The sequence below is a fragment of the Jaculus jaculus genome, chromosome 5, assembly GCF_020740685.1.
Source record: "Jaculus jaculus isolate mJacJac1 chromosome 5, mJacJac1.mat.Y.cur, whole genome shotgun sequence".
NCBI lineage: Eukaryota > Metazoa > Chordata > Mammalia > Rodentia > Dipodidae > Jaculus > Jaculus jaculus.
The window spans coordinates 49,706,007-49,727,401 of record NC_059106.1 but is presented as its reverse complement, the minus strand read 5'-3'; the positions used below and the strand labels follow the sequence as shown (position 1 = coordinate 49,727,401).

Genomic DNA, 21,395 nt, shown 5'->3' with positions numbered 1-21,395 from the left:
TTTATTTATTTTTGTCATATCTGGGGACCTGGCTATGCTTCCTCAAGACTGCATTCCTAGGCAGGGCGGGCTGAGCTGCGGGTGCAGAGAGCGGCACAGAACAGCAGCACGTACCACTTTGCCCAGGAAGATGGTGCTGCCTGTGGCCAGGGTGCAGCAGAGGCCCACCACCTTGGCCCCGAAGTTCTTGATGTCCAGGTAGTCCTCCAAGATCACACCTGACAACATGGTCTTCACCTCTGGAATTCCAGACCCTGGGCCAGGTGGGCAGAGGTCAGGAGGAGACAAGGTCTAGATTAACTATCTCAGCCCCCCATGCACACAGTTCTTTCTTTCTTTCCTTCCTTCCTTCTTTCTTTCTTTCATTTTGACATAAAAAGAGGTAGAAAGAGAGAGATAGAGAGAATGGGTGCGCCAGATCCACCAGCCACTGCAAATGAACTCCAGACACATGCACCCCCTTGTGCATCTGGCTAACGTGGGTCCTGGGGAATTGAACCTGAGTCCTTTGGCTTTGCAGGCAAACACCTTAACCGCTAAGCCATCCCTCTGGCCCAGCACACAATATTTTTTTAAAAATATTTTACTTAAACCAGGCATGGTGTCACATGCCTTTAATCCCAGCATTTGGGAGGCAGAGGTAGGAGGATTGCCGTGAGTTTGAGGCCACCCTGAGACTACAGTGTGAGTTCCAGGTCAGCCTGGGCCAGAGTGAGACCCAAATTTATATATTCGAGAGAAAGAGGCCAAGAGAGAGAGAGAATGGGCATGCCAGGGCCTCTAGCCACTGCAAACAGTCTCCAAATGCATGTACCACTTTGTGCAGCTGGCTTGATGTGGGTACTGGGGATTCAAACCTGGGTCTTTTGGTTTTGCTGGCAAGTGCCTTAACTGCCAAGCCATCTCCCCAGGCCCACACAGTGCTTATAGGACTCATCTTGTGGAACCTCACGCACTGCCAGCAGAGGACGCTGAAGGGCGGAGTGGAGCCTGGCTGACCACCGTGGAAGGATGGGGACCCAGAGTGGATTTTCAGGCAACTACCCGATGCACTTGTGAGAGTCCCAGGGGCCTGCAGCCTAAGGCAACTCCAGAGACCTGGGGGAGATGGCCACCTCCACCAACCCACTCTTGGCTCCGGTCATCACCCACAGCCTTGCAGGACACTAGCCACCAATTCTCCTTCACGGCACAACAGAAACTGGAGAAGACAGGTAAAGCCCATAGTGACCCAGGACCCTTCTGTCATTTTCCTTGGCTGACCCTGAGTGAGGGGCCTGGCTCCTCTGAGACTACTCCAGCACTAACCTGGGGACCCTGCTCTCTGTTTCTCTCCTTAAAAGCCCCACAGAATATACAAAGGTTTGTGTCCACGGGGACTCCAGGGCAAGGCATGTGGACCAGAGGTCAGGAAACCATGACTCACCTCCAGAGGAGGCCGTGATGCTCTGTGAGAAGCCCGAGGAGAAGGACAAGAGGGCCACAGGATACACAGTCCAGGAGAGATACCGGAGCAGGTGACTGTCCCCAATCTCCCTGTACAGCCAGTTGTGCACTGGGGATGACCCCAGCCATTAGGGAGCCACCCACCACCTTCCTAACCCTCGGGGCCATGCTCTGCAGTGCCCATTTATAGAGCAGGAAAGGGACACCCACAGCCCACCACAGAGGAGGACAAAGACCCTGGGGTCCATAATCCAGCTGCCCTGATTCCCAGCTGTGGGACCTGGGCCAAATGGCTCAACTCTCAGAGCTCAGTTTCCTGTTTGTCCCAGTAGCCAGTGATGTTTCCTGGCTCCCTAGGGACCAAATAAAGGGTGACAGTGTGGAGCCCTATTATAGCAGCTGGGAGTCCAGAGAAAGGGTCTCAGAACCTCGCTCCTGCACCTCTTCTCCAGAATGAAATCTGTTAGTGGTGCATGGTAGCAAGAAGGAAGCTCAGGACAGAAAGCTCTAGGCTTAGAGTCTAGGGCCACTGAGCTGAGAGCAAGGTAGGAGCAAAGAAAGAGGGTGGCCATGCTCAAATAAGAAAGGGCACCTCCTCCTTCACACAGATAAGGTAATCAAGGCCTAGTGGTGGGCAGAGCCTGCCCAGGGTCACACAGTATGTGAGAACACCAAAGCCAAGGTCAGCCCCAGGACTGACCACCCACAGCCCAAGCATTGCTTCCCTGCCCCCAGCAGCCCAGCCGACATCCTAAGTACGTGCAGGAATCCCACGGGCCAGAGCAGGTGTGCATGCCCAGGAGGCCTCACCTTGGACAACACACCCCGTGGCGAAGTTCATGGCATAGCTGATCAGAGCCATGAGCACCCCGAGGGCCGCCAGGAAGTACCAGTCCTCACCCACGCGGAACAGTCGCTGCTTCAGCCACTCCAGGCCACCTGGGCAGGACAGAGGGTCACAACCCCCTCCCTGGGGGCTTTCTCTGGCTCTGGGCAGGGAGGGCCAGGCAGGGCATGCTCAAAACCAGGTGCTGGAGTCCAGGGTAATAAGGAGTGGGCTCCGCCTCACATGAGAGGTTGAGCAGGATTTGTGGCCGGTGAAGGTGTTGGTAGTGAGCACTCGGCCTGTGGCTCTTGCAGAGACCTTTGATCTGCCTTCCTCCCACCTCCAGCCACACTAGGGACTTGTGGAAAATGGTCAAGTGGCCAGGGAGAATGTAGGGGTCTGCCACCACAGCTCTCACTAACATTTCATTAGGGTCTGCAGCTTAGAGACGACAAGGGCAACAGGGCTCCAGTGCCCATACGCCCCCCCCACCCCCACACACAGACACCTAGCTCTGCCCCTGGCTGCTAGTCCATCGTGGAAGCTGGCGCTCTCTGACTACGGCCACCAACACCTATAGCTGGACCTAGCCTCCTTCTGGGGTCCCTGCCTTCTCTGTACACTGACTATAGGGATGGTTGGGTCTCCAAGTGAACACACAGACCCTTCCCCCTTGCCATCTCAGACTCTGGGTATGTTCATGAGAGCAAGTGAAAGGAGCCGGGGGGAGTGGTGTCCTGAGCTGGAGGTGATGTCCTGAGGGGACCCCATGGGGATGAAGGGGACCCAGCTCTTACCTCGGATGCCCTGGCGAACGTGGGGACATGGGCCCCACAGTTCTGGCAAAGTCACCGGCTTCCCTACGGAGCCCTCACACAGCCCCACCAGTTCCTCCATCGGTTCTCTGAAGACAGATAAACAAATCTTGCCAAGCCATGTGATGCCTATACCCCACTAAAGTACTCCAGCTCTTGGGCAGAAGGGAAAGCCGGGTGCTCCTCTAGGCCCTGGACCCCTCCTTTGCTTTTGTATGCCAGGGTTAGAGGTTCATTACTCGGACACGCCCTCTGCTCAGAGGCTGTCACCTAGAAGGTATAGGTATGACTTCTATATAGGAGTGGCTGTCCTCAGTGTCCCCTCCGTGTCAGTGGTCCTGATCACAGCCTCTCCCCTATTGTGGTCTCCTCTGTCACCCTGCCCGGACACAGGGTGCTTTTAGGGCTAGGCCTGGCAGCAGGGCACACGCGGCAGAATGGTGAGTGAGGTCCTCTGTGGGGGCTCAGGGTCTGGATTCTCTGCTGGGCATGGGAGGGGGGTGCAAAGCAAAAGAGAGGGGAAGAAGAGGATGCAGCGGAAGACATGTGGGCACAGGGGTGTGGGGATTGCCATGCTGCCCCCTCCATATAAGCTGGGCATGATGCCTCCTTGAATGGCTCTGAGTGCTCCTAAAACCCAGGGAGGGTTCTTGTATAGGGACATCCTGAGCTACCTCTACTTTAGAGAAGTCGCTTTGCCTCGGCAAGGCTCTGTCACTGTGAGGCCCCCACGGGAGGCTCTGATAACCCGTGGCCAGACCCTAGCACCCCATATACCTCAGCTGAGACATAGGAGGCAGGTAGACCCAGGCTAGGAAAGACAACACTGGGAGTGAATGTGATGTTCTGTCCTTCCTCCCCCAGCCCCCTGCCTGCCTGCCTGGGAAGGTCCCCTCCAAGTCAGAGCCCACCCCGCACTCAGCACCCAGCTGTCCCTCACCTGTCAGTCGGCCCCGCGGAGTGCCCTCCCGGCCCTCCTCTGACAGAGCCTCTTTGTTTACAGGGCCTGTGCACCTGGACAGGTGTGCTCTCCACCAATCAACGCCCTCCCCTCCCTTCCTCAGGGTTAAGAAGACCATTAAGAATGTCCTTGAGAAACCAGCCAGAACTCTCCAGGCTGACTGACCAGAAAAGGCCTAGCTGCTGAGGGGTGAGGCGTCTCACCCACAAGAGCAGAGCCGAGCCGAGGGAACCCCAGATGCTCTCAGACCCGGCCAGGGAGCAGGGAGCACATGGCAGGACAGTGAGCAAGGGTCCTCTGCGGAGGCTCAGGGTCCGGATTCTCTGCTGGCCATGGGAGGGGGTGCAAAGCAAAAGAGAGAAGACACGCGGGCACAGGGGAGTGGGGACTGCCATGGCTGCCCCATCCCTGTGGGCTGGACATGCTGCTCAGTGCCGCCCCGAATGACTCAGTGCTCCCGAAACGCGGGGAGGTTTCTTGATTGGAAGAAATGACACCAGGGCAGGGGAGACGGCTCAGTGGGTAACGTGCTTACTGTGTGAGCACCATCACTTGCGCTCGGATCCTCGGCGCCCACACAAAATGCTTGGCGCGGTGGCGCCTGCCTGCAACATCAGAGCCGGGGAGACGGAGACAAGAGAATCCCTGGACAGCTGACTTGTTGAGTTCCATGAGAGACCCTGTCTCAAAAAATAAGGTGGGGGGGTGTGGTGGCGCATGCCTTTAATCCCAGCACTTGGAAGGCTGAGGTAGGAGGACCACGTGAGAGCAAGTCCACCCTGAGACTACAGAGTGAATTCCAGGTTAGCCTGGGCTAAAGTGAGACCCTACCTCGAAAACAAAACAAAACAAAAAGAAAGAAATAAGTTAGAGCTGGGCATGGTGGCACACGCCTTTAATCCCAGCACTTGGGAGGCGGAGGTAGGAGTGAGTTCAAGGCCACCCTGAGACTACATAGTGAATTCCAGGTTGGCCTGGACTAGAGTGAGACTCTACTCCTTGTGAAAGCAAAACGATAAAAAAAGGAAGAGGAGGAGGGGGGAGAGAAAAAAGGAAGGAAGGGAGGGAGAGAGGGAGGGAGAGAGGGAGGAAGTGAGGAAGGGAGGGAGGGAGGGAGGGAGGGAGCACCGCAGAGCACTGAAGCTTTCTGTCCAAGGTCACAGCCGTGGTCATGTGCTGCATGGGCTGCTGTCCAAGCTACTGCTGAGGGTCAGGCAGAAGCAGCGCCTGAAGCCTAGAGTTCCAGACTAGCCTGAGGCATATGGTGAGAGCCCATCTAAATAGCCACCACCACTCCCTTGATCCCAGAAGCTGAGCCAGCACCCCCACCCTGGTGTGCCCAACACCAATGCCTGTGCTCCCTGGCCATTGCTGTGATGGTCCCATCTTGTTCGGGACTGAGACTCAAAGGCGGTGAATTGTGATGGAAGCCTCAAGGGCCTGGTGAGCAAATGGACTTGACCTTCCTTTTTGTTTTGTTTTTTTGAGGTACAGTCTCACGCTAGCCCAAGCTGACCTGAAATTCACTAAGTAGTCTCAAGTGGCCTTGAATTCATGGTGATCCACCTACCTCTGCCTCCAGAGTGCTGGGATTAAATGTGTGCACCACTATGCCTGAGTTTGGACTTGACTTTTTTTTTTTTTAGTCCATCCCTTCAGTCTGGGGAAAAAAAAAAAAAGATTATACCAGCCTAAGGGCTGTGGCTCTGGCCGGAGTCCTCTGGATAAATGTCACAGACTGCCTCACCCCCACAGAGGACAGAAACACAGCCATCGGGGGAGACAAAAGGCAAAAGCAAGCATGGGAAGTGTGCTGAGTGCAGCGTCTGCCACTCAGCGCAGCCTTCCCTCCCTTGTGAGCTGCAGCGGGGTCACCACTTTGCAAATGACAGGTAGAGAGGGCCACACCCTGGCCCAGTCACACAGCCGAAGGCCGAACTCAAGACCACTGTCTCCTCCTACACCCAGCTCCTGAAGCTTTTAGCCAGACAAAAGTTTGGGCATAAAGCAGAGGGATTGTGCTTGATGTCACTTTTAGAAGATTCGGGTGAGGGATAATTACCCCCTTAACCCCAGTCAAAGCCACTTCCCTGAAAACGATGATGGTCCCCTGGTGACTTATTACAATCTGGAACTTCCCTGAGCTGCTTCTGCCCCTAATCGACGCAAAATAAGAGCAGGTGTGTTGTCCGTGACGCGGAGGGGGTGGCGGCTTGCTGTTCTGCACGGCCAGTGCCACCTTCACTGTCAACAGAAGGGTGGCTGCCCTGTTGATGCCCCAAACCTGCCTCTGGTAACTGCCAATATTGGCACAGCTGGCCCTCCCAATGCTGTACCCAAGTTCTTCCTCTTCTGCCTCAAGCGCCTGACAACAGCCGAGGAGGTGTAGCCAGGTTAGAAGAGGTCTGGAGCCAGAGCAGCGCTACTGCCTCAACTCCTTCCTCGCTTGGAGCCAATGGATCTTCTGCCTGATGAGGCAAGCTTGGGAGCAGGGTCCTATCGCATCCAAATCCCTAAGGCCTAAACTTCACCCAGCACGTAACAGGTGTCTCATAACTAGATTCTGTTTTATCTTTGTGTGTGCGTGTGTGTATGGGTGTGCCAGGACCTCTTGTGGATGCAAATGAACTCCAGACACATCTGCCACTTCCTGAGTCTGGTGGGTACTGGGGAGTTGAACCCAGGCCAGCAGGTTTTGCAAGCAAGCACCTTTAACCACTAAGCCACCTCCCCAGCCCTAAACCACTGTTTCCTTCTCTCTCTCTCTCTCTCTCTCTCTCTCTCTCTCTCTCTCTCTCTCTGCACATGCATGTGGAGGTCAAGAGGACAACCTCAGGTGTTGGTCCTCACCTTCCACAAATCTTGTCTCAGTCTCTTATTTGCCACTGCATATGTCAGGCTAGCTGGCCCCTGAGCTTCTGGGGATTCTCCCGGCCCCACCTCCATCTCTGTAGGAGCGCCAGGAACCCGGATGCTCACACTACAGCATCTGGTGGCATGTGCCTGCTGGCAATGTGAACTCAGGCCCCCGTGCTTGCACAGTGGGTAGTTTGCCCAATTGAGCCATCTCCCCAGCCCTCAATAGATTTGTGACTCTGGTCTGCAGGCTGGCTATGCACAGCGCTAAGAGCAGACTCCTGGTCCTTCCTGGGATCCCAAATCGGAATATTGGAGCTTTATATTTGTGAAAAGTTTGTATTTGTGAAAATCTTCCGAATTCAAAGGCTGGATTCTGTTTTGCTTTGTCTGGAAGAAGGTCTTGCTCTAGCTGGTATGGCCCTCACTGTGTAGACCAGGGTGGCCTTGAACTTGCTACAGTCTTGCCTCCTGAGTGCTGGGATTATGGGTGTTCACCACCAGTCCTGGCTATATATATACATTTTTTTGAGATAGAGTCTCATATAGCCCAGGGTAGCCTCAACTTTACTATGTAGCTGAGGATGACCTTGAACTCCTGACCCTGCTGAGCACTGGGTCACAGGTATGCACTGCCACGCCCAGCTATGGACTAGTCATCTTTGACGTTCCTCTTACTCCTGTGGTCCAAAGGAAGAGGCAAGAGGCATGCCTGCAGTCAGGGGGATGACCTTGTTGACCTTTCCAGGTCCTGCCTGGCCACTGAAGCCAGATAAGTCAGTATTTATGTGGATGACTCCTCGGGAATGGGGGGAAGGGGAGGGGGGATGGTGGGTGGGGTGGGGGAGTAAAGAGATCTGCCATCCAGCGGCAGTGACTCAGGCCCTCAGCACCATGACAGTGTGTCTGCATTTAGCCACTGGCTCCTGTTTCCCTGGCAGGCAGCTCCAGGGCCCCCCACATGACCCCACCTCTTTCCATCACACCTCAGTGCTGGCGACTTTCTGAACCCCTGCCAGCACCCCCTCAGCCAAGGCCCAGGAAACTGCATGACTCTCTCCTGGAGGGGTGTGTGTGTGTGGGGGGGGTGACAGACCTCTTTGCCTCCAGCTGTGTCCTGCCCCCACTTCACATACCCCAGTGGCAGCCCTGTCCCAGGAGCCCCTAGGGTTCCAGGATGGGTTCCATGGAACCAAAGGAAAGAGGCAGACCTCATCTTTTGGAACCCCAGAGTCATGGGAAGATGGGAGAACCCTGTCCCAGGGGATGGGCAGAGGGGTCAGTCACCACTGAGAAGTCTCAGAACACAGGAAGACCACATCAGATCGCCAGGCACTGAGGCTCTGGACTGGACCGAACCTGTGTGAGATGAAGCAACCAGAGACCTGTATGCGCAAGAGGAGCTTCCTGGGAAGGGCACCAGCCAAGGGGAGAGCAAAGGCCCCAAGTTGCCACTTGGGCAGAGCAGAGGGGCCTGCTCACCTCCCAGAAGGGCCTTCCGGTGGCTTCTACCCTTTGTTTCAGACCCCGTTCTGCTGAGTACTGGGTGGGCCGAGGGGCTTCATGGGATCATGGGTCGGACACGACTGGGTCGCGTGTGCATGTGTGTGTAAGCCTCTTTCCTGTGAGATGCATGGGATCAAAGGAGGCTGTGCTGGGAAGCTGGGCAGAGGACAGTCATGCCCAGAGGCTCCTCAGAAGGCAGACCTAACACACCTGTCTCCAGAATTCTTCTCCTGGAACGGAGATCGTGTGGACTACAGTCCTGGACAGACAGACACCCCCTCTGACCGGCCACTACTGGCAACTTAACCTCCTAGATCTTTAAGGACAATTACCAAATTATCTACCCCACCTCCTCAGCCCTGCCTCCAGAGGCTGGCTTTCTTGTCTTGGTCCCCTAAAGGTTCTGAGAGTATGGACGTGTGGAATTCCTGGGCTATCTCCGCCTTTCCTAAGAAATAGCTGAACCAGAGCTCTGAAGAGGGAGCCATTCTCCCTAGAGAACCCCAGATTGCTGGGGGAAACATCAAACCTATAATACCTTAGGGCAGGGAGGGGAGTCTAAGTAGTGTGGGGACACTATCCACCCTCTGCCCCATGGGGTACAGGAGGCTCTTGGGACTACAGCAATGAGTCTGGAATGCCAGGCAGTGAGCTCAGCCCTCAGGCCGGGCCTGCGTGTATCAGACTGTCAGCAGAGCTCGTTCTCCCAAGAAGATTTCCAGCCCCCTCTGGGCCATGAAGAGGCCTAAATTTAGCTAGTAGACAAGGGGCTGGCCCGGAGCCCAGGGACAGTCGGGCCTTATAAAGCGCTGGCAGTCGTGGCCCGGCACGCTCCCCTGGAGGCCTGAGCCCACACGTTTCCCCTGCCCAGTCCCTGCCCGCCTGGACAGGGCCCCCGCTGCCCGTGGATGAGCCACCGGACCTCCTCCTCCTTCAGAGCTGAGAGAAGCTTTCATTCCTCCTCCTCTTCTTCCTCCTCTTCCTCTGCGGCCTCCCGTGCCCTCCCAACCCAGGACGCACCCATGGAGAAGGCTTTGAGTATGTTTTCAGAGGATTTTGGCAGCTTCATGCGGCCCCACTCGGAGCCCCTGGCCTTCCCAGGCAAGTGCGGTGGCTCTGAGGGGAGGGGAGAGGCGCCGGTGGGGACAACTGTTCCAGGGCACCAACACACACGCTATGGCCACCCACCTGCCAGGAAGGAATAGGTGCTGCACAGCCTCCAGCCACGTGTGGCCACCAAGTCAGATGTGGTCTTAAAACAGGTGGGCCTCCCAGGAACAGCGGTGGCCTCAGGGGTGAGCTGTGTGACTCCAGGTGCCCCACATGGCTTACGGCTGTGGCCAGGTCTTAGCTGGTGCCCTGGCGGGTTGGCTGGGATTGAAGTGTAGCCAGTCTCCCAGAGCCACCAGGCTTGGGAGGAGTTGCCACCCTTGAGTGTTGCATGCCTAGACACAAAGTGTGTGTTCCCGCCAGCAACAAGGAAGGCTACGAGAGTGAGGTGGGGGCAGGATCAGGGAGGGGTGTCATCTATAGGAGCCACCCATTTCCCCAAGAGGACAGAGGCGTGGGTTCTGGACCCAGCTCATGCTCCATGCCCAGCTCACAGCAACCCTCCCCACAGCACGTCCCGGGGGGGCGGGCAACATCAAGACCCTCGGAGATGCCTATGAGTTTGCAGTGGATGTGAGGGACTTCTCTCCCGAAGACATCATCGTCACCACCTCCAACAACCATATCGAAGTGCGGGCTGAGAAGGTGAGCCTGGCCCTGCCCCACCCCCGTGCCCAAGTCCTCTGTCTGTCTCGCCTTATTCTCAGTGTCCCTACTCCTGCTTCCAGTCCTGAGACCACACACCCTGACCAGTAACCCTTCCTCATGCCCTCCTGGGGCAAACTGCAGACCATGCCCAAGAGCTCACAGGTACTCACCCATGTCCCTCTCTAAGCAAAAGTCCCCAGATCCTGTCCTTGGGAGCCTCAAGGAATGGAAGAGGAATACATGGGCATGGAAGAGAGATAAAGGGGTGTGGGCAGGGGAGATGTGAGCAGCTAAGGCATGAGGGTATGTGAGATGTGGGAGGTGGCCATGGCAGAATGAGGACAGCTACACTGGCAGAGTGGGGGAGGGGAGAAGGCAAGCAGTGGAAGACTCACCTGAGCAGTGAGTGAGGGCTTTTCTCTCATGCCACACCTACAGTTCTCCTCCATCTCAGAACAAGAGGCCTGGACCCCATCCTAGGACCTCCACATTAGGCCTGAGGCTAGGTAGAGGTCCTGGAGATTGAGAGAGTCATGCACACTCTGAGCCCCCCCCCAACTTCTATCAAACACCTCATGATCCATGGGTTACCAGGGTCTCATTTTCTTATCTACCTACCTACCTATCATCTTTTTTTTTTTTTTTTTTTTTTTTTTTTTTTTTTTTTTTTTTTTTTTGAGGCATGGTCTTACTCTAGCCTAGGCTGGCCTGGAACTCACTCTGTAGCCCTAGGCTGGGTTCAAACTCATGGTGATCCTCCTACCTCAGCTTCCTGGTACTGGGATTAATAGGTGTGCACCACCACACTCTTTTCCTTCTTTTTTTTTTGGGGGGGGGAGGTTCTTTGAGGTAGTATCTTGCTCTAGTCCAGGCTGACCTAGAATTCACTATGTAGTCTCAGGGTGGTCTTGAACTCACAGCAATCCTCCTACCTCTGCCTCCTGAGTGCTGGGATTAAAGGCATACACCACCACATTCAGCCTTTTCCTTCTCTTATTGCTATGTGTATGTGTATGTGAGTGTGTAAGAAAGAGAGAGAGGGCTGGAGAGATGGCTTAGCAATTAAGGCCTGCAAAGCCAAAGGACCCAGGTTCAATTTCCCAGGACTCACATAGGCCAGATACATAAGGTGGCACATGCATCTGGAGTGCATTTGCAGTGGCTGGAGGCCCTGGCACGCCCATTCTCTCTCTCTCCCCCCCCCCCCTTTCGCTCTCAAAGAAATAAATATAAACATTAAAAAAGAAAGAGAGAGCCGGGCGTGGTGGCGCATGCCTTTAATCCCAGCACTCAGGAGGCAGAGGTAGGAGGATCACCTTGAGTTCGAGGCCACCCTGAGACGATATAGGGAATTCCAGGTTAGCCTGGGCTAGAGTGAGATCCTAATTCGAAAACCAAAACAAAAAAAAGAAAGAGAGAGCTGACACTTGTCACAGCATACATGTGGACGTCAGAGGACAATCTTGGGGGTCAGTTCTTGCCTTCCACCTTGTTTGAGGCAGAGTGTGCCCCAAGGTCTCTGGTTTACCACTGTGTATGACAGGCTAGCTGGCTCACAAGGGGTCTCCTGTCTCTTCCTCCCATCTCACCATCAGCATACGGGGATTACAGACATGTGCTACCGTGTCCAGTTTTGCGTGGGAATCTGAACTCAAGATGTTAGTCTTATGCAGCAAGCACTTTTACCTACTGAGCCACCTCCCCAGCCTGTCGCCAGAGTCTCTGAATCTGAGCCTCCAGAGGCACTGGGGTCTCTTCCCCAGAGGAAGGCATGGTCAGGTCTGACTGATCAAAGACCACACAATCTCATACTGAACACCTGCTATGGCCTCCCTGATGACCCTAAGGATGGTTTTCTCCCTTAAGCTACAAGGCTGGATTCCAGGAAGCCCAGGCAGGGGGGCGAAGACTGTGGGCCACAGACTACACGTGCCAGCCCCACATCCTCATAGTGACTCAGCCCAGACTTCCCTGGACACTATGTACTGGCTGAATTTCAGGGGAGGGTGGTGGCCCCGGAGATGGACACCCAGGATGTTTGGGCATCCAGGAGGGCACTACTTGTGCCATCTCCCTGCTACTCAGGAGCCCCAGATTCCAGGCATCCTCAAAAACCCTGCCAGCCTCTAGCCCCAGCTCCCTCATGACAGCTCTGTTCCAGTGCCTGCACAGCTCCTGGGCAGCCCCTCCACAGCTGGTAGCAAAAACCCTTAGCACGCAGGAACCAGCTAAGGACAGAATATAGAGGTGGCTCTGGCTTCACCATCCTGACCTGTCACCCTTTCCCCAGCTAGCGGCTGATGGCACAGTCATGAACACCTTCGCTCACAAGTGCCAGTTGCCAGAGGATGTGGACCCGACATCGGTGACCTCGGCCTTGCGTGAAGACGGCAGTCTCACCATCCGGGCTCGCCGTCACCCACACACAGAGCATGTCCAGCAGACGTTCCGGACAGAGATAAAAATCTGAGGGCCTTCTCACCCCTGCCCTCCCCTCTTCTCCTCCCTGACTGGCCTACCAGTGAGGTCTCCCTGACCTCCTGACAACAGCCCCCCAGAACATCTCAGCCTAGGTTCCAGCCCCCTGACATCCTCAGGCCCCAGGTGGGTCGTCCCCTAAACCAAGGAGTTTCACTCTGCCCAGGGACCTCCTTTTAGATTCCAGTTATGTCCTCTCTCACTTAGTTCAGAATAAAGAGGTTGACAAGGGACTTGATGGGGACCAGGCTTCTGGGCAAATGATCTGCAAGACAGAGAGAGACAAATCCTTCCACCAGTGGCATCTCTATAGGATAGGGCAGGGAACCCTCCTGGCCCATGGAGCCTGGTCACAGACAGGCCAGTGTGTCTCAATGGAACTGCCTGTCCAACAGAGGGGCGGCCACGACCATAACCACTCTGCCACTCCTCCAGCCCCAACCCGTGGGCAGGCTGCCTGCGATCCCCGGCCTCCATCAGCCTATATAGATGGGGTGCTAAATGGTGGGAAGTTCCTGTTGCTGTGTCTCCTGCTTATTCCTTTCCGTCCTGTCAGTCTCCCCTTACTCACCCACGCTCCTGGGGCAGCTCCCAGGACAGACAGGATCCTCACAGAGGTGGTAAAAGCAAGGACAAGGTTTTGGGTCCTTGATGTCGGTTTTCTCGCAACCTCTAGGCAGTGGCTCCCTCATGCTTCCCTCTGCTTTGTTTCTGAATTTACAGGTTGTGTGTGTTTAACACACAGGTATATCATTGTCCTTCAGATAATACCATTGGTTGAAGTCCAAGATAGAACTTTCTAGAATAAGATTTAGCATGTTCATATTCATGAACGGGGAAATAATCGAGTGTCTGGGCCTATTGGATGACTGGCCTGTCTCTGAAGGTTGGCTCAGAACCAGGGAACTATCAGCTGCTCTCAGACCCCCCCCCCCATACCTCTGTACTGGCGAGTGTTCCCATCTTTGCCTGTCCCCATTCTCCTGCCATGGAGGGGAGTCACTGCAAGAACCTCCAACCCAGTTGTCCCTTGGTCCCCAATATAAGGCAAGAGTTCCTCAGCCTCAACCCTGGGGAGCCCCAGCTGCACGCAACGTCTCTGGCTCAGTCTCCCAAAGACAGAAGAAACAAGTGAGAAGGGACAATTCATAGATAGTCCAGGTCCCCAAAGCGAGTGGCAGGACTAGCCTTCTCTCTGAGTCTCTGGGGTGGCCTCAGGCTTCTGTGGTTGTGGGGGGAGGGGCAATGGGAGAATCTGGTCTATAACCTGTACACAATAAAAGACAGTATCTCGGACTTCTGGAGACCCCACGTGGAGTTCACACCTGGCGTAGGGCTGCCAACTGGGGCAGACCAGGGAAATAGGGAAGTTAATGTTTAAGGCCTCAGGTAATACGGATTGGTCTCCCCAAACGCACTTGCAGGAACCCCGAGATTCTTCCAGCTCCAGGCTTTCAACTGTCTCCAGCTGCCTGCCCTTCCCTCTGTTCTTATTTATTTGCAAGCAGAGATAGATGGAAGAGAGAGAGACAGAGAATGGGCACGCCAGGGCCTCTAGCCAATGCCAACGAACTCCAGACGCCCCTTGTGCATCTGGCTTACGTGGGTCCTGGGAATCGTGTTTTGGCTTGCCAGGCAAACGCCTTAAAAGCCATCTCTCCAGCCCGGTGTTCATTCTTTCCTGGAGAAACTGTGACCATGCACTGTCCCTTAAGGTCCTCCGGCTGGACGGGGGCTCTGAGGCCCAGAGGAGCTCAGTGACCGGCCCCAGACACACAGTCCCTTATAAACACAGGGTGTAGGGGCAGAGCTGGGTGGGGTACTGGCTGGCCCAGGAAGCCTGGGGGACGCTTTCTGGGGGAGCCAGCTCTCCCTCCTCCAAGGAACGACAGAAACCCGAGTACCAGGAGCTCCCCAGGAGCAGCTCGCTGCGGTCAGAGCAGGGGGGAGGAGGGGGTGCGGTATTTCCAGCCTCGTGACTCACCGATTCCAAGGCGCTATTTGCAGCCCCGACACTCATCCTCGTGGGGCTGGGGGAGGGCGGGCTGACAGCCTCCTCCCTCGCGTCCGCATCCAAGGTCAGGTTCACCTTGGCCTCTCGACCCCCCCAACAAAGACCCTCCCACGGCAGCCTAGAGCGGGTTCTGGAAAGAGGGAGGGGGAAGGGAAAGAGAGGGGGACCCATGGGGACTCAGCCCCACCCCCAGCAGCCCCCTCCTCCAAGGGACGTGGGCTGCGCAGGCACCGGCTCGTCTGGTCTAAAGGAGCCCTTGGCCGCCACTCCAGACAAGGTGACCCCAGCAAGCCAGGGAGGCGGGGTGGTGGGGAGGACTAGGGGGCTGCCAGCCACGCTTCTCTCCTCGACTCCACCCTGGCTGGCCCCGTGCTTTGTCTCCGACTCCTTTCCAGGCTAAATATAGGCCTGGCATCAAGCTCTGCGCCCCGCCCCCACTCCCACCCCCGCCGGTGGGGCGTAATTCTCCGAGTCCCATTCATTGAGTACCCGCTGTGTGCCGGCCCAGCAATCCTGTATGGTAGATGCAGAGATGGAGATAGACGTTCAGAGAGGGTGAGAAACTGGTCCCAGATCACCCAGCTTGGAAATAGTATGGCCGGGAATTGAATCCTCGTCTGTGGCCTTAGAAAGGCTTCTGCAGGGTCCGCTCAGATCAAACCCCAACCCTCGGGGCTGGAGAGAGATGGGCCAGCGGTTTAAGGCGTTTGCTTGCAAAGCCTAATGACCCAGGTTCAACTCCCCAGTACCCATGTAAAGCCAAATGCACAAAGTAGCGCATGACTCTGGAGTTCATTCACAGTGGCTGGAGACCCTGGCACACCCATTCTCGCCGTCTCTCTTCTCTAACTCTCTCTGCTTGCAAACTGTAAAACAAAACAAAACCATCCAAGAGGGAAAGCGGAATCTACACCTTCCTGGGCCGCGGTAGCAACTGCAGAAGTGCAGGAGACAATCTTCCTAGACAAGGCCCAGGCGGATGGAGTGCCGGGTGGAGCCCGCAGAGTGGCGACGGCACTGCGCGTGGACCGGCGTGCCCTTGGAAGACTATTGCCCGCAAGAAAAGACGTTTGGTTTTCACAAGCCAAAGAAGTAGGGAAGTATAGAGTGCTTTTGTATTTGCAGAGCGAAGTCCTCCCTCCAGTTCTCATTTCACTGACAGCAAGCGTTATGAAAAGGACTTTCAGTACTGTTTTGGGTTGCACGAGACTCGCTCAGGAGACATCAGCAATGCCCGTGTGCTGCTTGTGAAAAGATGGAAGAAGTTGCCAGCAGGGTCAAAAAAACAAAAAAACAAAAAAACTGGAATCATGTGGTAGATGCAAGGGCAGGACCCAGCCTAAAGACAACATTGAAACCAAAGAAAGTGAAAAGTTTATCTGGAAACAGGATCAAAAGCAACCCAATCAGTAGAGTGCAGAAGGAATTGAAACGTCACAATTCTGATGCCCACAGTACCACCTCCAGTGCCTCGCCAGCCCAGTCTCCATGTTACAGTAATCAGTCAGACGATGGCTCAGACACAGAGATGGCTTTCAGCTCTAACAGAACACCAGTTTTTTCCTTTTTAGACCTTACATACTGGAGGAGGCAGAAAATATGTTGTGGGATCATCCACAAGGGCCGATATGGGGAAGTCCTCATCCACACTCACCTGTTCAAGCCCCGCCGCAGCAATGAGAAAGCGGTGGCTGAGGAGCCGGAGGAGCAGGGCGGCGCCTCTGCCCCTCCCCACTCAGAAGTGGAGGCTGAGGTCCTGCAGGAACGGAAAGCAACTTAAATTTTGGATAAAGACCACAAAGCAACAAACTGACCCTTCTGTTTTTCACTTGGATACCTGCTATTCTGCCAAAAGACATTTTCTAGAATAAATTTGGTTATGCCAAATTTGAATGGGTTATGCCCCTTCCCCAGTCCCACAAACTCTGAAGCCAGTGTCTAACTTACTGCAAGGAAAAAGAAGTGTACATAATATTTAAGATGCCGACTATTTCATAGGAAAGCTGAACGCTGCTGCAAAGTGTTCTTTAAGTCTTTTTAACAATCCCCTTCTGATGACTGGATGTAGGGGACTTCAAAAGTGGGATTTGTTGGATGATAACCACATGTATGGAAAGGCAGTGGTTGGGGCATTTTTAAGATGGCTGGCTACACTTTTTCCTCATGTGGATCATTTGTCCCAACAGTAGCATGACCTGCCCCTACGGGTAGTTAATAGTTTTGAAATACTAAGGTCTTCCCAAGGTTCTGATTATTCAATCCTGTACTGCTGGTTATTAAGCAGGACAGAATGAGCTTTTCTGGTACAAAGAACTTGAAGGGGAATGTAATTTCTAAAGACACAGGCAGCTTAACTGCATGCATCCTGAGTCACCCTGCTTCATCTTCCCATTGATAAAAGACCTTGTGTGGACCAGAGCTCCTTCTGAGGAGGGGAGCCTGTGCGATGAACAAGATAGGCAGATAGTACCAAAGCGTCACCACACGTAGAGAACTTGCTCGGTTAGAAATGCTAAACTAGCAAAATGGACTGACTGCTTATTCGGGTTGGCAGAGGAACACAGGTGCGTGGTTCTCGGGACAGCTTCTTAGAGGGCTTGCAGTGTGTAAGTAGTTGACGATGGTGTTACAGAACTATCTGGGGACATCATTGAAAGCACACAATTCAGTTTTAGCTCTGGATTACCTCAGTTGACCTTTGTGGAGGTTTTATCTATAGAGTAGTTAGTTGACTTATTAAGCTGTTTGACCTATTATGGTTTTGGGTTGTTTTTTTTTTTTCCTCATCTATTTAAGGTGGATTAGAAGAAAGAGGTGGTCACTTGTGTTACGTTTGGCTTCTTTGAGTTGGGCTTTCTGAGCACTGAGATGCTGAATGTGGACGTCTTGCATGTCTAAATCCACACCCAACACTGAGCAGTCGAACCCAACCCAAAGTTCTCCGATCACCTCTTTTCTTAAAAAGTTCAGGAAGTACAATAGCGCCTCTTCCGACTTCTCACAGCGAGGGAGGAGCATGTGCCTGCCTTAAGACACCACGACTCATGCTCACTTTGAAAACTGGATTTGTAAAGTTGAAATTGTACAAGGAGTGAGTCACTTTCTTTTTTTTTTTTTAAGATTTATTTATTTATTTATTTGAGAGCGACAGAGACAGAGAGAAAGACAGATACAGTGAGAGAGAGAGAGAATGGGCGCGCCAGGGCTTCCAGCCTCTGCAAACGAACTCCAGATGCGTGCGCCCCCTTGTGCATCTGGCTAACGTGGGACCTGGGGAACCGAGCCTTGAACTGGGGTCCTTAGGCTTCATAGGCAAGCGCTTAACCGCTAAGCCATCTCTCCAGCCCAGGAGTGAGTCACTTTCTACGGGCATCTTATTGTTTTCTAGTTCTTAGTCTAAACATTTATATTTCCTCTAAGAAACAGCCTACCTAGTTGGAGCCACGATGTGCACATGTGAGTCAGTCGGCTTGCCCATTGCCCTGGAGGATGGAGCACAAGAGTTCAGTCATCACCCTCCTGAGTTATTTTGAAATGGGATTTTTTTGTACGTTTTGGCTGCAGCATTGGTGGTAGAATATGCTATAATGGATCATCTCTACTTCTGTATTTATTCATTTATTACTAGTTCTCAACCAGCCTTCTCCCCTCCACCTCCCTGCCTGTAGGATGCACTGTATGTACTTATGCACTTCGTATTAATATACTAGAAATCTACAGATCTGTTTTTGTACTTTTTATACTGTTGGGTACTTATAATCAAAACTTTTACTAGGGTATTGAATAAATTTAGTCTTATTAGAAAAAAAAAATCCAACCCTCCATGGAAGCCCGCTCCAGCAATTTGGATAAAGAAGAGAGTTCCATGTCTTGTAACTGTGGAAGGGTCCCGGACACCAGGCAAAGGAAGTTGAAAAAGATTCAGTTTTCTGGGATGGGAGACATGTTAGAGGCCAGGTTAGATGGTGCCCCAGACCCTAAGAGGACAGGACGCAGGAGCTTTGCTCTGACAAGCCCTGCAGAGCTACCAGCTCAAGAGTCACAAAAGCAGAGTCCCAGGCCTGAAATGTGCACCAGCTGTCTCCCAGAACAGTCTTGTGCTGGGCACACCCTGTGGCTCACACCTCTAATCCCAACACTCAGGATGCTGAGGTAGGATCATCTTGAGTTCAAGATCATGCTGTGCTGTATAGTGAGTCCTAGGTGGGCATGGGTTAGAATGAGGCAGTGTCTCAAACAACAGGGTCTGGTGGCACATGCCTTTAATCCTAGTACCCAGGAAGCTGAGGTAGGACGATTGCCATGAGTCCAAGGCCAACCTAGGCTATAGAGTGAGTTACAGGTCAACCTGAGTTAAGATAAGACATTGATTCATAAAACCAAAACAAGGGCTAGAGAGATGGCTTAGTGGTTAAGGCACTTGCCTGTGAAGCTTAAAGACCCAGGTTCAATTCTCCAGGTCCCACATAAGCCCGATGCACAAGGTAGCACATGTGTCTGGAGTTTGTTTCCAGTGGCTAGAGGTCCTGGCCTACCTAATCTCTCCGTCTTCCTTGTTCTTTCGGTCTCTCTCTTTCTCTAATAAATAAAAATGTTTTCAAATTTGCCGGGCCAGGCATGGTGGCGTCAGCCTTTAATCCTAGCACTCAAGATGCAGAGGTAGGAGGATCACTGAGAGTTTGAAGTTACCGAGACTACATAGTTAATTCCAAGTCAGCTTGGGCCAGAGTGCGATCCTACCTCAAAGAAGAAAAAAAAATGCGGGCATGGTGGCAGTAGAGGACACTTAATCCCAGCACTTGGGAGGCAGATTTCGGAGGATCACTATGAGTTCCAGGTCACCCTAAGACTCCATAGCGAATTCCAGGTCAGCCTGGGCTAGAGTGAGACCCTACTTGGAAAAACCAATTAAAAGAAAATAAAAGCCAGGTGTGGTAGCACACACCTTTAATCCCAGCACTCAGGAGGCAAAGGTAGGAGGATTGCCATGAGTTGGACACCAGCCTGAGACTACATAGTGAATTCCAGGTCAGCCTGGGCTAGAGTAAGACCCTCCATAAAAAAAAAAAAAAAAAAAAAAAAAAAAAAACAGAAGCTGAAGAATTGGCTTAGCAGTTAAGGCGCTTGCCTGCAAAGCCTAATGACCCAAGTTTGATTCACCACTGCCCTATTTATTTATTTTTTAAAAAGCAACAGGGCTGGAGAGATGGCTCAGCACTTAAAGATACTTGCTTGCAAAGTCTGCCCGCCTAGTTCCAATTATCCAGTACCCATGAAAAGCCAGATGCCCAAAATAGCACATGGATCTGGAGTTTCCTTGCAGCAGCAGGAGGTGCTAGTGTGCCCATTTTCTCCCTACTTACAAGTAATTAAAAAATAAATAAAAGCCTCTCCCTGCCTGGGGTGCTTTGTATGTTTGGAAAGTTGAGGCAGGTACGCTGCTGCACACACCAACAGCTGTACGTGGCTCCCGTGTGCCAACTGCACCCAGTTCTGGTGCAGTCCTGATGTCCACAGCCTCATGTAAACCCCCTGCGCCAGGACCATTGGGACCTGAGTTTAGAATGCTCTTTTCTCCAGGGGGGAGAAACAAACAAACAGGGAGAGGCTGGAGAGATGGCTTAGGAGGTAGAGGCAGGGGAATCAGAAGTTCAAAATCATAAGACTATGGATGTATCTCAACGGTAGAGTGCTTCAGGGTCATTCTCAGCCACATAGTAAATTCAAAAACCAGAGGGGCAGAGTACGTTGGCAAATGCCTTTAATCCCAGCACTTGGGAGGCAGAGGTAGGTGGATCGCCGTGAGTTCAAGGCCACCCTGAGACTCCATAGTGAATTCCAGTCAGCCTAGACTAGAGTGAAACCTACCTAAAAAAAAAAAAAAAAAATGTAGTGGTGCACACCTTTAATCCCAGCACTCAGGAGGCAGAGATATGAGGATTACCCTGAGTTTGAGGCCACCCTGAGACTTTAATTCCTCAGGAGTTGCTTTGCAGTGCCTACAGGTTCTGGTGTGCCCATTTTCTCCCTCCCTTTCTCTCCCCCCTCACTATCTGCCTTCCTCTCTCTCAAACAAATAAAAATAAAACTATTAAAAAAAACACTTGAGGATGAAGCTTAACGTTTCCTGTCCCCTCACAAGCTCTGTTCCAAGCCCTGGAGTAGAGGCAGGGAGCCCCTGAAACCCTTGTTCCCTCAACCTTGAACCAGAGCAACCTTGAACCTCTCTCCCTACAGCAGCTGAGTGCAGTGAATATGAAGCCTGGTGAGAATTTCTGGGGTGTCTCCTACTTACCTAGGCCCTGGCCCCAGAAAAGAGAGGGCACTAACAGCTCCTTGGGTTGGGTCCAGCAGGTTGGAGCCGGTGTGGCAGCTGGGGAGGATGGTGTTTTCAGGGTACACAGAGGGCCTGGGGCATTGGAGCAAGCAGGTTACAGCCAGCAGAGGCCTGACCTCGGGTGGGGTAGGGAGGGCTCCAGGAGCGACAGTTTGTGGGAGTCAGGGGCTAGTGGAAGGGATGGGGTCTCCTGTGGTGTACTCCAGCACAGCTGCCAGCCCTAGGGAGTGGAAGAGAGGGCTTGACTGTACAGTGTTTTCCTCTCTGCTTTGTCCTTCCTCCCTCCTTCTCTCTTTGCCTCCCTCCATTCTTCATTCCCTTTTTCCCCTCTCTCCTCTCCTTCCCTCCTTTCCACACAGCTCTTTTTTGGAGGCAAGCCCAACAAATTGGGCTCTCTC

General features: G+C 53.3%; 2 protein-coding genes and 1 pseudogene across 11 annotated transcripts in view; 2 read left to right on the top strand and 1 right to left on the bottom strand.

Annotated features, from left to right (window-relative positions):
• LOC101612357 (chloride channel protein ClC-Kb) overlaps nucleotides 1–15,009 on the bottom strand; it is a 28,553-nt gene extending 13,544 nt beyond the window's left edge. For 2 of the 10 annotated variants that reach the window (XM_045149281.1, XM_045149282.1), the window contains exons 1-5: nucleotides 4,584–4,615; nucleotides 3,070–3,176; nucleotides 2,257–2,385; nucleotides 1,427–1,555; nucleotides 115–254 (exon numbers count right to left, since the gene is read on the bottom strand). In XM_045149281.1, coding sequence (XP_045005216.1) covers nucleotides 115–254; nucleotides 1,427–1,555; nucleotides 2,257–2,385; nucleotides 3,070–3,176; nucleotides 4,584–4,597 — 519 coding nt within the window. In that variant the 5' untranslated portion in view covers nucleotides 4,598–4,615. Of the gene's footprint in view, nucleotides 1–114; nucleotides 255–1,426; nucleotides 1,556–2,256; nucleotides 2,386–3,069; nucleotides 3,177–3,357; nucleotides 3,571–4,027; nucleotides 4,151–4,583; nucleotides 4,625–14,630 lie in introns of those variants that run through there. The other 8 variants (XM_045149278.1, XM_045149280.1, XM_045149276.1 and 5 more) reach the window with 8 other exon arrangements.
• Hspb7 (heat shock protein family B (small) member 7) lies at nucleotides 9,286–13,923 on the top strand. The gene is made up of 3 exons (XM_004657617.2): nucleotides 9,286–9,511; nucleotides 10,032–10,165; nucleotides 12,459–13,923. The coding sequence occupies exons 1-3, from the start codon at nucleotides 9,319–9,321 to the stop codon at nucleotides 12,636–12,638; spliced, it is 507 nt and encodes a 168-aa protein (XP_004657674.1). The 5' UTR covers nucleotides 9,286–9,318; the 3' UTR covers nucleotides 12,639–13,923.
• Nucleotides 15,010–15,639: 630 nt separating the features above from the next.
• On the top strand, nucleotides 15,640–16,531 carry LOC101612655 (annotated as a pseudogene).
• Nucleotides 16,532–21,395: the final 4,864 nt, after the last annotated feature.

What these genes read in the sequence shown, in the direction of transcription:
- Hspb7 (XM_004657617.2), top strand. Translation starts at nt 9,319, where the DNA reads ATGAGCCACCGGACCTCCTCCTCCTTCAGAGCTGAGAGAAGCTTTCAT. An exon ending in GGAGCCCCTGGCCTTCCCAG is followed by an intron (nt 9,512 to 10,031) that starts GCAAGTGCGGTG and finishes CCCTCCCCACAG; the next exon opens with CACGTCCCGGGGGGGCGGGC. An exon ending in TCGAAGTGCGGGCTGAGAAG is followed by an intron (nt 10,166 to 12,458) that starts GTGAGCCTGGCC and finishes CCCTTTCCCCAG; the next exon opens with CTAGCGGCTGATGGCACAGT.